Source organism: Nerophis lumbriciformis, linkage group LG31, assembly GCF_033978685.3.
Source record: "Nerophis lumbriciformis linkage group LG31, RoL_Nlum_v2.1, whole genome shotgun sequence".
NCBI lineage: Eukaryota > Metazoa > Chordata > Actinopteri > Syngnathiformes > Syngnathidae > Nerophis > Nerophis lumbriciformis.
In genome coordinates, this window is record NC_084578.2 from 10,778,308 (window position 1) to 10,792,476 (window position 14,169).

Below are 14,169 nucleotides of genomic sequence, written 5' to 3' on the forward strand. Positions count from 1 at the left end.
CTCTGTCACTATTTTTCGAACCATGCTGAACACCCTCTCTGATGATGCATTGCTGTGTGGCACGCACAAAAGTGCTTTCATCAAATGCACTAGATGGCAGTATTGTCCTGTTTAAGAGTGTCACAACATTGCTGTTTACGGCAGACGAACTGCTTTACGGTATACAAAAACGTGACTGCTGTTGTTGTGTGTTGTTGCCGCGCTGGGAGGACGTTAATGAAACTGCCTAACAATAAACCCATGAGGACCTGAGTCCGCCTGAATTTCGGGAAATTTTCGGGAGAACACTTGTCCCGGGAGGTTTTCGGGAGAGGCGCTGAATTTCGGGAGTCTCCCGGAAAATCCGGGAGGGTTGGCAAGTATGCGTTAACATACCAGGGACGTTCTCAGTTGGTTATTTATGCCTCATATAAACGTACACTTATTCAGCCTGTTGTTCACTATTCTTTATTTATTTTAAATTGCCTTTCAAATGTCTATTCTTGGTGTTGGGTTTTATCAAATACATTTCCCCAAAAAATGCGACTTATACTCCAGTGCGACTTATATATGTTTTTTCCCTTCTTTATTATGCATTTTCGGCTGGTGCGACTTATACTCCGGAGCGACTTATAGTCCGAAAAATACGGTACGAGCCTTTGGATTCAAGCCAAACATGCCTCTGTGTACAAACGCTTCATTCATTTTGTGTCACGCCTGCAGGCAAAAAGCAGGGGGCAGCCTTTAAGTGAGGAGGCGGAGCCCTCCACATCACTTTCTGCACAGGATACTACAAGTCACTTCTCAACGCTTCAGCGTGTGTACCTTTTTCCCTTTTGCCAACTCAATATGAGTCCCAAAAAGACATCAGAACAGTGTAGAAAGGAAGAAATCGCTGTGGAGTTTAAAGGAGCCATATGTAATAATTTCATGTCACGTCATCATTAAATGGCCCTGATATGTCAAAAGGCATTGATAAATCATGTTATTTTCAAATACTGATGACTTATTTCACAGGGGTGGAAACAACACTACCTTTCGTTCAGCAACACACAAACAGCCCCCGCCCCCTTCCTTCTCTCGCCCTGTCTCTTCAGCTCCTTGCGGATGTTATTGCACGTGGATTTTACTCTTTTAAATGTTTATTATTGTAGCAATGTGGTTGTTACTGTTAAGGATTGTTGTGATTTCTGATCATTTGTGAGGCCACCAAAAGAACTTCTGTGTGCGTGCGTACTGTATTGCACTTTATATTGTGTTCAAAAAGTACAAACATTTACTAAAATATGGACTTTTGTCGACGTTGGAACCCATTATCCATATTTACATTGTTTCTTAAGGAGAAATTTGCTTCACGATACAAACTTTTCGATTTGCGAACCCCGTTCAAGACCCAAAATCGCGATTCCACTGTACTCTATTGGACCTAAAGCATTGGGACGTTAAACTGGAAGAACGAGCATCTCACCAAAAAACTAGTCACCTGCCTTTCAACATGTCATACCTGGAAGCAGGAAGAGAGGTCCACCATAGTCCCCCGCCCAGTGGCCGTCCTCCGCCTGGAGGTGACTGTAGAAGATCATACCCTTCATGGCTGCTCGTAAGGCTGTGCTGGCGGGCGGGGAGTCACGCACAAACTTTGTCTGTGGGGATAAGTAAACATTAGAAATGAACCCTGCAGGCATATCAAACTGAACTATCACCGAATTCATGAATTTTTATCATGTCAAAGACAGTGACTCCACAACTATGGCTCCATCTAGTGGTACGCCACTTGGTTAAAGTACAGTGTTTTAGTTTTCTATAGTCAAACACAGTGTTACTGTTCAAACTGGGTGTAATGTTACGGTGGCCAAGAATATTATACGTATATTATATATACTTGTTAAATAAAACCTTGGCCTTGTTTTTTTAACGATCTTTAGCACCGCCCTAGTGGCTCCCTGGACCTCTTTCAGAGATGTGTGAAAATGGAAAAAGATTCAGAAAAAAAGTATTTATATATATAAAAATATATTTTTTGTTTTAATATATTTTCTGTCGGAGAACAAACATGACACAAACCTTCCTAATTGTTAGAAATCCCACAGTTTGTATTAAACACCTACTCAGTGGCCTAGTGGTTAGAGTGTCCGCCCTGAAATCGGTAGGTTGTGAGTTCAAACCCCGGCCGAGTCATACCAAAGACTATAAAAATGGGACCCATTACCTCCCAGCTTGGTACTCAGCATCAAGGGTTGGAATTGGGGGTTAAATCACCAAAAATGATTCCCGGGCACGGCCACCGCTGCTGCCCACTGCTCCCCTCACCTCCCAGGGGGTGATCAAGGGTAATGGGTCAAATGCAGAGAATAATTTCGCCACACCTAGTGTGTGTGTGACAATCATTGGTATTTTAACTTGAACTTTAAACATGCTTCACTGATGAGAGTATTTGGCAAGCTCTGTTTTGTCCTACTAATTTCAGCGATCCTTGAACTCACCGTAGTTTGTTTACATGTACAACTTTCTCCGACGCTGCCACAGAAAGACGTGTTTTATGCCACTCCTTCTTTCCCTCATTTTGTCCACCAAACGTTTTATGCTGTGCGTGAATGCACAAAGGTGAGCATTGTTGATTTTATTTGCTAGAGAGCTTATCAGACATATTTGGCCAATCCATGACTGCAAGCTAATCGATGTATGTACATATTGCATCATTATGCCTCATTTGTTGGTATATTTGAGCTCATTTAATTTCCTTTACTTATGTCCTCTGTGTATGTCTCGTGACACGTTATCTGGATGTAATATTGGCTGCATTTCTGATAGTTGTTTGTGTGCCATGTTGTTCCAGACCACAGCAAACGTTACCCAGCTTGCAAAGATTGTAATAAATCCATTAGAAGAAGACAGCCTGCCGTTTCCTTAAACTTGGACACACACATCTATACCTTTGGCCATTCAAAGGCAGTCATTTCCAGAAGTTATCTCATCCTGTGAGAAGCCTCCATTTTACTAATGATTTCCAATGTCGCAAAAATGTGTAGAATAAGAATTAAAATACAACATTCCTGTCAATGAAGATTTGCGTCAGCCTGCGACACATAGTAATTTTGATAGTAGGCTAATATAGCTAATAGAGACACTTACATCATGTGTTGCCTTCATTATAACACTCTTATAAGGCTTCAGACAGATTTTATTTTCGTGTTTTTGGGTTGCCAACCCCCATACTTGCCAACCTTGAGACCTCCGATTTTGGGAGGTGTGTGGGGGGGGGGTTTGAGGGCGTGGTTAAGAGGGGAGGAGTATATTGACAGCTAGAATTCACCAAGTCAAGTATTTCATACATATACATATATATATATATATATATATATATATATATATATATATATATATATATATATACATCCTGAAAATATGCAAATAAAACTGTGTTTAGATAATTGATACTTCAAACTTGCATAAATAAATATTAAGGAATATAACATAACTTGGCTTCTGAGAGCTTCAAAATGTAATGAATAAAATGCTAAAGTTGTTGATAAACAAGCAATTATTTTAATAATTAAATATGGTCATTTTAAATGAATTATTATGATAATTTAAAATGAATTATTTCAAATATGTTTATTTTAATGTATAATTCTAATGGCTGGATGTAAAAAGGAGTTAGAAAAAATACAAATAAAAATACAATTAATTTTGATGTTTTTAGCAAAATATAGTAAAAATGGATTTCGTTTTTTTATTTTTTTTTATTAATAAATATATTTATTTTTAGGTAAGATAAACATAATAATACAATTTATCTCCAGCTCCGGCTGAAAATCGGGAGATTTTCGGGAGAATATTTGTCCCGGGAGGTTTTCGGGAGAGTCGCTGAATTTCGGGAGTCTCCCGGAAAATTCGGGAGGGTTGGCAAGTATGTCGTATGTCGGGGTTGGCATAGTTGCCAACCCCTGACCTAGGCCTACTACGCTACGTTTTTTAATGTAGGTCATAATAGTGGTGTATGGAGAGCCAAGTGTTTTCTGAGAACCACTGGTCTCCCACGGTACATACCGTGTCCAAGCCTAAAGAATGGGCCTCCAGCATGGTCTGCTCTCTCTCTGGACCGTCGACATCGTCCACGTAACGCCAGGTTTGCCTGCCGTCAGCGCTGGTCAGCCGCCAGCGGCTCATGTCCGTGGCTGCTTCCGTCTTGTGCGGCCCCCCTCGCCTACGCAAGTGCCTGGACGAGACCGGGAGAATCGTACAATCACAAACAAACATCATACAGTTGATTTGATTTGTTTACATGTCAAACTCAGTATATTGATACTGATAGAATACATGGGGAGAGTTAGGATCCTTCCAGAAGCTTTGTAACATATTTCCTACTAAAACTCAGTTTTAAATGAGTCTTTACCATACAGTAGGAAGGGGACTCACATGGCACCATTCGTCGCGGTTTACCTGACACACGAAACGTGACAATTTGGGAGGTTGCTCCATCCACTTAAGCTGCCAGATGGCAGTGGAGTGTTGAATATCTTAAAATGTGTTTTCCAGCAATTCCAACTTCAACCACAGAGTCAGTTGCTATGTAGAGAGGCGCTTTCCATTATTTTCAGCAAAATAATCAACCTCCACTCTTCTTTCCAGGAATGGGGCTATATGAATCCCTTCCCAAGCCATGTACACATTTGGACCACCACAAATAGTTTGGGGCTACCTGTTAAAGGGGCCCGATTATGCAAAAACTTTTCTTATCTGTCGGTACCGGTTGTTGTGTATTTGTGGTCGGCATAAGTCCCGAAAATGTGAAATCAATCGTCGAGGCATTGCGGGGATATTTATAAAACAATCTTGCCCATACTTCCCAGAAACTAGCTATTTGGAATCCCCTCTGTTCTGTGACGTCAACAGATTATCCAACTATGGTAGAAATGTACTCAAAGTGCTTTGTGCAAGTTCGCCATTGTAGTCCGACTGTAGTCAATAAGCTCCTTCTTTTTCTCTATCAGCTTATTGTGGGGCAGACTGGCTCGTACATGCACATGAATCATCTGTTGCTGCCATTTCTAATGCAAAATAGCATGTAGCTCTAATTTCTTTTTGTCAGTACACTCCATATGGAAGCAATAAAAACTACAACATGGATGACGGGGAGAAAACGCTGTCAAAGTGGAGGCACGTAAAAAGTGTAAAAAGTTACGGGTGTAAAAAGTTTTAAACACCTTTTGTAAAGTTTAGTTTTAATTTCAGTAAAGTCGATTTGCATGGAGGTTAATTGTAGCCTATATAGTTTTTTATTGTACCACAATTAAAAAAAAAGGTCAAAATAATGATCTTGCTTTCAAAGCATGGGGATAACAGACCACCTCAGAGTTTACAATGAAAACACAACCTAGATGAAATGATAACAAATATTTCCCACAAATATCGTATAAAATGAAAAATGTTTGAATTATTCATAACCAAATATTATTTTATATCCGTAACTAGTGCATTTTTCCTTGATTAAAAACAAGTAACTTCTGAAAAAATTCTCAAAAAGAAAGAAGAGTCGGTCTTTTGAACGGCTCTTAATGATCCGAAACCCAGATGAAAATTATAACAAATAATTCCCACAAATATAATTTTAATGAAAAATATTTGAATTATTCAGATCCAAATATATCTTATACCCTTAACAAGTGCATTTTTCATTGATAAAAGCGAGTAACGTCTGAAAAAATTCTCAAAAAGAAAGAAGAGTCGGTCTTTTGAACGGCTCCTCAAGATCTGAAACCCAGATGAAAATTATAACAAATATTTCCCACAAATATGGTATACAATTTTAAATATTTGAATTATTCATATCCAAATATTATTTTATATCCGTAACTAGTCCATGTTTCCTTGATAAAAACGAGTAACTTCTGAAAAAAATTCTCAAAAAGAAAGAAGAGTCTGTCTTTTGAACGGCTCTTCATGATCCGAAACCCAGATGAAAATTATCACAAATATTTCCAACAAATATAGTTTTAATGAAAAACATTTGAATTATTCAGATCCAAATATATCTTATACCCTTAACAAGTGCATTTTTCATTGATAAAAACGAGTAACCTCTGAAAAAATTCTCAAAAAGAAAGAAGAGTCGGTCTTTTGAACGGCTCCTCAAGATCCAAAACCCAGATGAAAATGATCACAAATATTTCCCACAAATATAGTATAAAATATAAAATATTTGAATTATTCATATCCAAATATTATTTTATATATGTAACTAGTGCATTTTTCCTTGATAAAAACGAGTAACCTCTGAAAAAATTCTCAAAAAGAAAGAAGAGTCGGTCTTTTGAACGGCTCCTCAAGATCCGAAACCCAGATGAAAATTATTACAAATATTTCCCACAAATTTAGTTTTAATGAAAAATATTTGAATAATTCAGATCCAAATATATCTTATATCCTTAACTAGTGCATGTTTCCTTGATAAAAACGAGTAACTTCTGAAAAAATTCTCAAAAAGAAAGAAGAGTCGGTCTTTTGAACGGCTCCTCAAGATCCGAAACCCAGATGAAAATTATAACAAATATTTCCCACAAATATAGTATAAAATTTAAAATATTTGAATTATTCATATCCAAATATTATTTTATATCCGTAACTAGTGCATGTTTCCGTGATAAAAACGAGTAACCTCTGAAAAAATTCTCAAAAAGAAAGAAGAGTCGGTCTTTTGAACGGCTCTTCATGATCCGAAACCCAGATGAAAATTATAACAAATAATTCCCACAAATATAGTTTTAATGAAAAACATTTGAATTATTCAGATCCAAATATATCTTATACCCGTAACCAGTGCATTTTTCATTGATAAAAACGAGTAACTTCTGAAAAAATTCTCAAAAAGAAAGAAGAATCGGTCTTTTGAACGGCTCCTCATGATCCGAAACCCAGATGAAAATCATAACAAATATTTCCCACAAATATGGCATAAAATGTAAAATATTTTAATTATTCATATCCAAATATTATTTTATATCCGTAACTAGTCCATGTTTCCTTGATAAAAACGAGTAACTTCTGAAAAAAATTCTCAAAAAGAAAGAAGAGTCGGCCTTTTGAACGGCTCTTCATGATCCGTAACACAGATGAAAATCATAACAAATGATTCCCACAAATATAATTCTAATGAAAAATATTTGAATTATTCAGATCCAAATATATCTTATACCCGTAACCAGTGCATTTTTCATTGATAAAAATGAGTAACTTCTGAAAAAATTCTCAAAAAGAAAGAAGAGTCAGTCTTTTGAACGGCTCCTTTTGAAAAATATTTGATTTATTCAGATCCAAATATATATTATACCCGTAACCAGTGCATTTTTCATTGATAAAAACGAGTAACATCTGAAAAAATTCTCAAAAAGAAAGAAGAGTCTGTCTTTTGAATGGCTCTTCATGATCGGAAACCCAGATGGAAATTATAACAAATAATTCCCACAAATATAGTTTTAATGAAAAATATTTGAATTATTCAGATCCAACTTTATCTTATACCCATAACCAGTGCATTTTTCATTGATAAAAACGAGTAACTTCTGAAAAAATTCTCAATAAGAAAAAACAGTCGGTCTTTTGAACGGCTCCTCAAGATCCGAAACCCAGATGAAAATTATAACAAATTATTCCCACAAATATAGTTTTAATTAAAAATATTTGAATTATTCAGATCCAAATATATCTTATACCCGTAACCAGTGCATTTTTCATTGATAAAAACGAGCAACTTCTGAAAAAATTCTCAAAAAGAAAGAAGAGTCGGTCTTTTGAACGGCTCCTCAAGATCCGAAACCCAGATGAAAATTATAACAAATATTTCCCACAAATATAGTATAAAATTTAAAATATTTGAATTATTCATATCCAAATATTATTTTATATCCGTAACTAGTGCATGTTTCCGTGATAAAAACGAGTAACCTCTGAAAAAATTCTCAAAAAGAAAGAAGAGTCGGTCTTTTGAACGGCTCTTCATGATCCGAAACCCAGATGAAAATTATAACAAATAATTCCCACAAATATAGTTTTAATGAAAAACATTTGAATTATTCAGATCCAAATATATCTTATACCCGTAACCAGTGCATTTTTCATTGATAAAAACGAGTAACTTCTGAAAAAATTCTCAAAAAGAAAGAAGAATCGGTCTTTTGAACGGCTCCTCATGATCCGAAACCCAGATGAAAATCATAACAAATATTTCCCACAAATATGGCATAAAATGTAAAATATTTTAATTATTCATATCCAAATATTATTTTATATCCGTAACTAGTCCATGTTTCCTTGATAAAAACGAGTAACTTCTGAAAAAAATTCTCAAAAAGAAAGAAGAGTCGGCCTTTTGAACGGCTCTTCATGATCCGTAACACAGATGAAAATCATAACAAATAATTCCCACAAATATAATTCTAATGAAAAATATTTGAATTATTCAGATCCAAATATATCTTATACCCGTAACCAGTGCATTTTTCATTGATAAAAATGAGTAACTTCTGAAAAAATTCTCAAAAAGAAAGAAGAGTCAGTCTTTTGAACGGCTCCTTTTGAAAAATATTTGATTTATTCAGATCCAAATATATATTATACCCGTAACCAGTGCATTTTTCATTGATAAAAACGAGTAACATCTGAAAAAATTCTCAAAAAGAAAGAAGAGTCTGTCTTTTGAATGGCTCTTCATGATCGGAAACCCAGATGGAAATTATAACAAATAATTCCCACAAATATAGTTTTAATGAAAAATATTTGAATTATTCAGATCCAACTTTATCTTATACCCATAACCAGTGCATTTTTCATTGATAAAAACGAGTAACTTCTGAAAAAATTCTCAAAAAGAAAGAAGAGTCGGTCTTTTGAACGGCTCCTCAAGATTCGAAACCCAGATGAAAATCATAACAAATATTTCCCACAAATATGGCATACAATTTTAAATATTTGAATTATTCATATCCAAATATTATTTTATATCCGTAACTAGTCCATGTTTCCTTGATAAAAACGAGTAACTTCTGAAAAAAATTCTCAAAAAGAAAGAAGAGTCTGTCTTTTGAACGGCTCTTCATGATCCGAAACCCAGATGAAAATTATAACAAATAATTCCCACAAATATAGTTTTAATGAAAAACATTTGAATTATTCAGATCCAAATATATCTTATACCTGTAACAAGTGCATTTTTCATTGATAAAAACGAATAACATCTGAAAAATGTCTCAAAAAGAAAGAAGAGTCTGTCTTTTGAACGGCTCTTCATGATCTGAAACCCAGATGAAAATGATAACAAATATTTCCCACAAATATAGTATAAAGTTTTAAATATTTGAATTATTCAGATCCAAATATTATTTTATATCCGTAACTAGTGCATGTTTCCGTGATAAAAACGAGTAACCTCTGAAAAAATTCTCAAAAAGAAAGAAGAGTCTGTCTTTTGAACGGCTCTTCAAGATCCGACTCCTTTCAGAAAACCATTCATGTTGTCAGGAACAAGTCAGAAACAGACCCTTAAAACTAAGTAATTTTGGAAGAGGAGCCTCTTTCGCAACTATTTTAACTTCAACGAAGTCACTACGCTTGTGTCAATGATACATTTGTTTGCAATAACTTGGCTTAGTTTTATTTATAAATATTTAAAAAAGGATACTTACGTCCCCTCAGTCATATCGAGCAAGATGTGTAAAGTTCTCCGTGTCAGTCTGAATATGTTGAGAGTCTCCCAAAGCTCCGCCTCTGCCAGGCTGCTCATGGGAGTTGTAGTCTTAAAGAGGTGTAAATGAGCTGTTTTATAACTTTCTACACACCATTTCCCAGCAAACATTGCGGTATCGTTCGAGAGACACTTGCTGTGGAGAGACATGACCAGGGACAGTGCTGACCAATCACAGGTCGAGTGGGCGGATCTTCTGTGAAGTCCTCCAATCAGAGAGAGGCTATGATAATTTCTGCACGCGCGAGCATTTAGTTTATTTACAACGTAAATCTTGACATTCAGTTAAGTAATTCACAATATTATTGATAATGATGATAGTGGTAATAATAATAATAAATCATTTATGTAATTCTTTATTACATCACATTATGCTGCCAATGAGATTGAATAAAAATGTGTGAACAAAAGTAAGTGTAAAATATCAGTGTATTAAAAATTTAGTATAAAATAATGCAGTGAAGAAATCCTGTTCCAGAACCTTCTATGAGGCGTTCAGTCTTAATTTACCTGAAGTGAGTCTTGAAGCCAATAATATTTCTGCACTGATTATTTTTTTACACTGAATTTCTAATATACTGTTTTTTTACACACTGAATATTTCTGCACTTAATTTCACTGATTTTTTTTTATACACTGCATATTAAAACACAATTTTTTACACTGAATTGTTTGGCCAATAATTTTTAAAACATCAACAATCTGAATTTTAAAACGTTGTAATTTAACAAACTGAATTTTTAAACACACCAGTTTTGTTCATAAAATTCAGTTCACAAACTCAAAAAGCAAAAAAAAAATCCGGTTCAGTTCAGTTACATAAATTCAGTGTCTTAAAAAAAACCTTTTGTAATAAAGTGACACATAAGTTAAAGTTAAAGTACCAATGAATGTCACACACACACTAGGTGTGGCGAAATTATTCTCTGCATTTGACCCATCACCCTTGATCACCCCCTGGGAGGTGAGGGGAGCAGTGAGCAGCAGCGGTGGCCTCGCCCGGGAATCATTTTTGTTGATTTAACCCCCAATTCCAACCCTTGATGCTGAGTGCCAAGCAGAGAGGTAATGGGTCCCATTTTTATAGTCTTTGGTAAGACTGTCAATTTGTGTTACGGAAGTCACTGTTTCTATGGGTTTATTTTTTATTATCTTTATTTCACTAAAAAATGTCATATAAATTATTGTATAGAAACAACAAAACAAAAGCATATGTTATGTAAGGATTTAAGGATACATTATCTGCCCGGAGTTCCTTAAGGCTCTGGATGCTGTCTTGGTTGACAAGACTCTGCAACATCGCGTGGACATCGGGGGCGGTACCTCTGGATTGGCAGACCAGGGTGGTGGTTCCTCTCTTAAAGAAGGGGAACCGGAGGGTGTGTTCCAACTATCGTGGGATCACAATCCTCAGCCTTCCCGGTAAGGTCTAATCAGGTGTACTGGAGAGGAGGCTACGCCGGATAGTCGAACCTCGGATTCAGGAGGAACAGTGTTGTTTTCGTCCTGGTCATGGAACGGTAGACCAGCTCTATATTCTCGGCAGGGTGCATGGGAGTTTACCCAACCAGTCTACATGTGCTTTGTGGACTTGGAGAAGGCATTTGACCGTGTCCCTGTGGGGAGTGCTCAGAAAGTATGGGGTATCGGACTGTCTGATTGTGGCGGTCCGCTCCCTGTGTGATCAGTGTCAGAGCTTGGTCCGCATTGCCGGCGGTAAGTCGGACCCGTTTCCAGTGAGGGTTGGACTCCGCCAAGGCTGCCCTTTGTCACCGATTCTGTTCATAACGTTTATGGACAGAATTTCTAGGCGCAGTCAAGGCGTTGAGGGGATCTGGTTTGGTGGCTGCAGGATTAGGTCTCTGCTTATTGCAGATGATGTGGTCCTGATGGCGTCATCTGGCCAGGATCTTCAGCTCTCGCTGGATCGGTTTGCAGCTGAGTGTGAAGCGACTGGGATGAGAATCAGCACCTCCAAGTCCGAGTCCATGGTTCTCGCCCGGGAAAGGGTGGAGTGCCATCTCCAAGTTGGGGAGGAGATCTTGCCCCAAGTGGAGGAGTTCAAGTACCTCGGAGTCTTGTTCACGAGTGAGGGAAGAGTGGATCGTGAGATCGACAGGCGGATCGGTGCGGCGTCTTCAGTACTGCGGACGCTGTATCGATCCGTTGTGGTGAAGAAGGAGCTGAGCCGGAAGGCAAAGCTCTCAATTTACCGGTCGATCTACGTTCCCATCCTCACCTATGGTCATGAGCTTTGGGTTATGACCGAAAGGACAAGATCACGGGTACAAGTGGCCGAAATGAGTTTCCGCCGCCGGGTGGCGGGTCCCTCCCTTAGAGATAGGGTGAGAAGCTCTGTCATCCGGGAGGAGCTCAGAGTAAAGCCGCTGCTCCTCCACATCGAGAGGAGCCAGATGAGGTGATTAGGGCATCTGGTCAGGATGCCACCCGAACGCCTCCCTAGGGAGGTGTTTGGGGCACGTCCGACCGGCAGGAGGCCAATGGGAAGACCCAGGACACGTTGGGAAGACTATGTCTCCCGGCTGGCCTGGGAACACCTCGGGATCCCCCGGAAGGAGCTGGACGAAGTGGCTGGGGAGAGGGAAATCTGGTCTCTGCCCCCACGACCCGACCTTGGATAAGCGGAAGAAAATGGATGGATGGATGATTTATTTTGAAACTGTACGGATACTCACACACACCAAGAACATGTGCTCCACAGAAGAAGTTATTTTTTTCAAACAACTTTATTCACATTAAATCACAAGGCTGACAATTTTAAATTCATCAACTCTTATTTATTTTTGCTGTTTTACTACTATTGTAAGCTTTTCGTTTTATAGAAAACAATAAAATATCACTGCACGTGACTTCACCGAAGCGCCCTCGAAAAATTGCGGTGCCAGGAAGTGACGTATGCCTGCATTTTTATATAATAATGCATGTAACCAATGTGATTTTGTATCAATATAAAGATTACAAGAAAGAAAAACAATAGTAACAGAGAGGGCGTGCAGTGATAGTCATAGACATCTTATAAGTAGACACAGCATCAACTGCTACTGCCTACTGGCGCTGACGAGACGCGAGGCCGCCATCTTGGAGTGGTGATCCGCTCCACTCAGTGCAATTCATTTGGCAGGAGCAATGAACTGTCAGCGCATTTAATTCATCTGATCTCACTGAATACCACTGATTTTCACGCGCTTTTTTGTCAGACGTGTAGCTATGATACACGTATTATTATTCATAGTTTGCTTAACAGTAATGGAATATTCTTATATGCTATAAGTGACCAGACGTCGGAGATCAAAACTCGGAATATAATCCCAGAGAGGGGGGGAAAAAATGGTCAGCTATTTTTAAGTTCAAGAAACAATATGATTAGGTTATATATACATGTGTATATCCTACATAAACAATGTATGAATACATTAGATATCTATATATCTTTGGGACCTATAGACTGTATCTCTGTTGCTGCAGCAGCAGAGTGTTTATTCTGTCTTGACACTTTGTATTGATATTTTGTATTACATTCTTCCCTTAAATGATCATGTTTACAGTGATTGTTTTATATGTATTTTTTATGTATGTCGCTTTGGATAAAAGCGTCTGCCAAATACTTAAACATAAACATATATAAACACCTGAAAGTCTTTAGATCAGCTAAAACCACCAATCTGTTTCACTGGATTCAGAATAAAACCAAATTCTGTCTTACCCAACAATCTTAGTACTTGAATATTGTTACTTGAAGACTTATACATTTTTAAATGTAATTAATTTAATTGACAAGCAATTCTATTATGGTCATACTCTTGTTTTCAGTATTATTGAAGATATTTGCTCCTTCTCAACTATGTGGTAATTTCTTTTCACAAAATACAACCAATAGTACGCTAATGTTAAATCTTACTTCTGAAAAGTAATCCCCCGATTCCTATTTTCAACAGTCCGCTCATTTGAGCAGGAAAACGCTGAACACCAGCCCGGCATCTTTGTTTTCTACCTGTCAACTGTCAGTTTAGGCTGCTCGCCGGCTCCTCATCACCACTTCAAGATGGCGGCCGAATTTCTCGCGTCACAGCAGTCAATGCTACGTCGACTTATAAGATGTCTATGACTGTTTCTATGGGTTTCTTTTTTCTAATCTTTATTTCACTAAAAATGTCATGTATAATCTTGTATAGAAACAACCAAACAAAAGCATATGTTATGTAAGGATTCAAGGATACATTATTTATTTCGAAACCGTACGGATACGCACCCACACCCATAACATGTGCTCCACAGAAGAAATTATTTTTTCAAACAACTTTATTCACCTCAAATCACAAGGCTGACAATTTTGAATTCATAAATTATTATATTTTGTGTTCTTTTACTACTATTGTAAGCTTTTCGTTTTATAGAAAACAATAAAATATCACTGGCACTGCACGTGACTT

The 14,169-nt window shown here is 37.4% G+C and overlaps 1 protein-coding gene across 2 annotated transcripts in view; it reads right to left on the reverse strand.

The window, feature by feature from the left end:
* The window catches only part of lss (lanosterol synthase (2,3-oxidosqualene-lanosterol cyclase)), a 48,432-nt gene extending 38,736 nt beyond the window's left edge, over window positions 1-9,696 (reverse strand). For both annotated transcript variants that reach the window (XM_061926315.1, XM_061926314.1), the window contains exons 1-3: window positions 9,660-9,696; window positions 4,030-4,198; window positions 1,484-1,622 (exon numbers count right to left, since the gene is read on the reverse strand). In XM_061926315.1, the coding sequence (XP_061782299.1) occupies window positions 1,484-1,622; window positions 4,030-4,198; window positions 9,660-9,673 (322 nt within the window). In that variant the 5' untranslated portion in view covers window positions 9,674-9,696. The remainder of the gene's footprint in view (window positions 1-1,483; window positions 1,623-4,029; window positions 4,199-9,659) is intronic.
* Window positions 9,697-14,169: the final 4,473 nt, after the last annotated feature.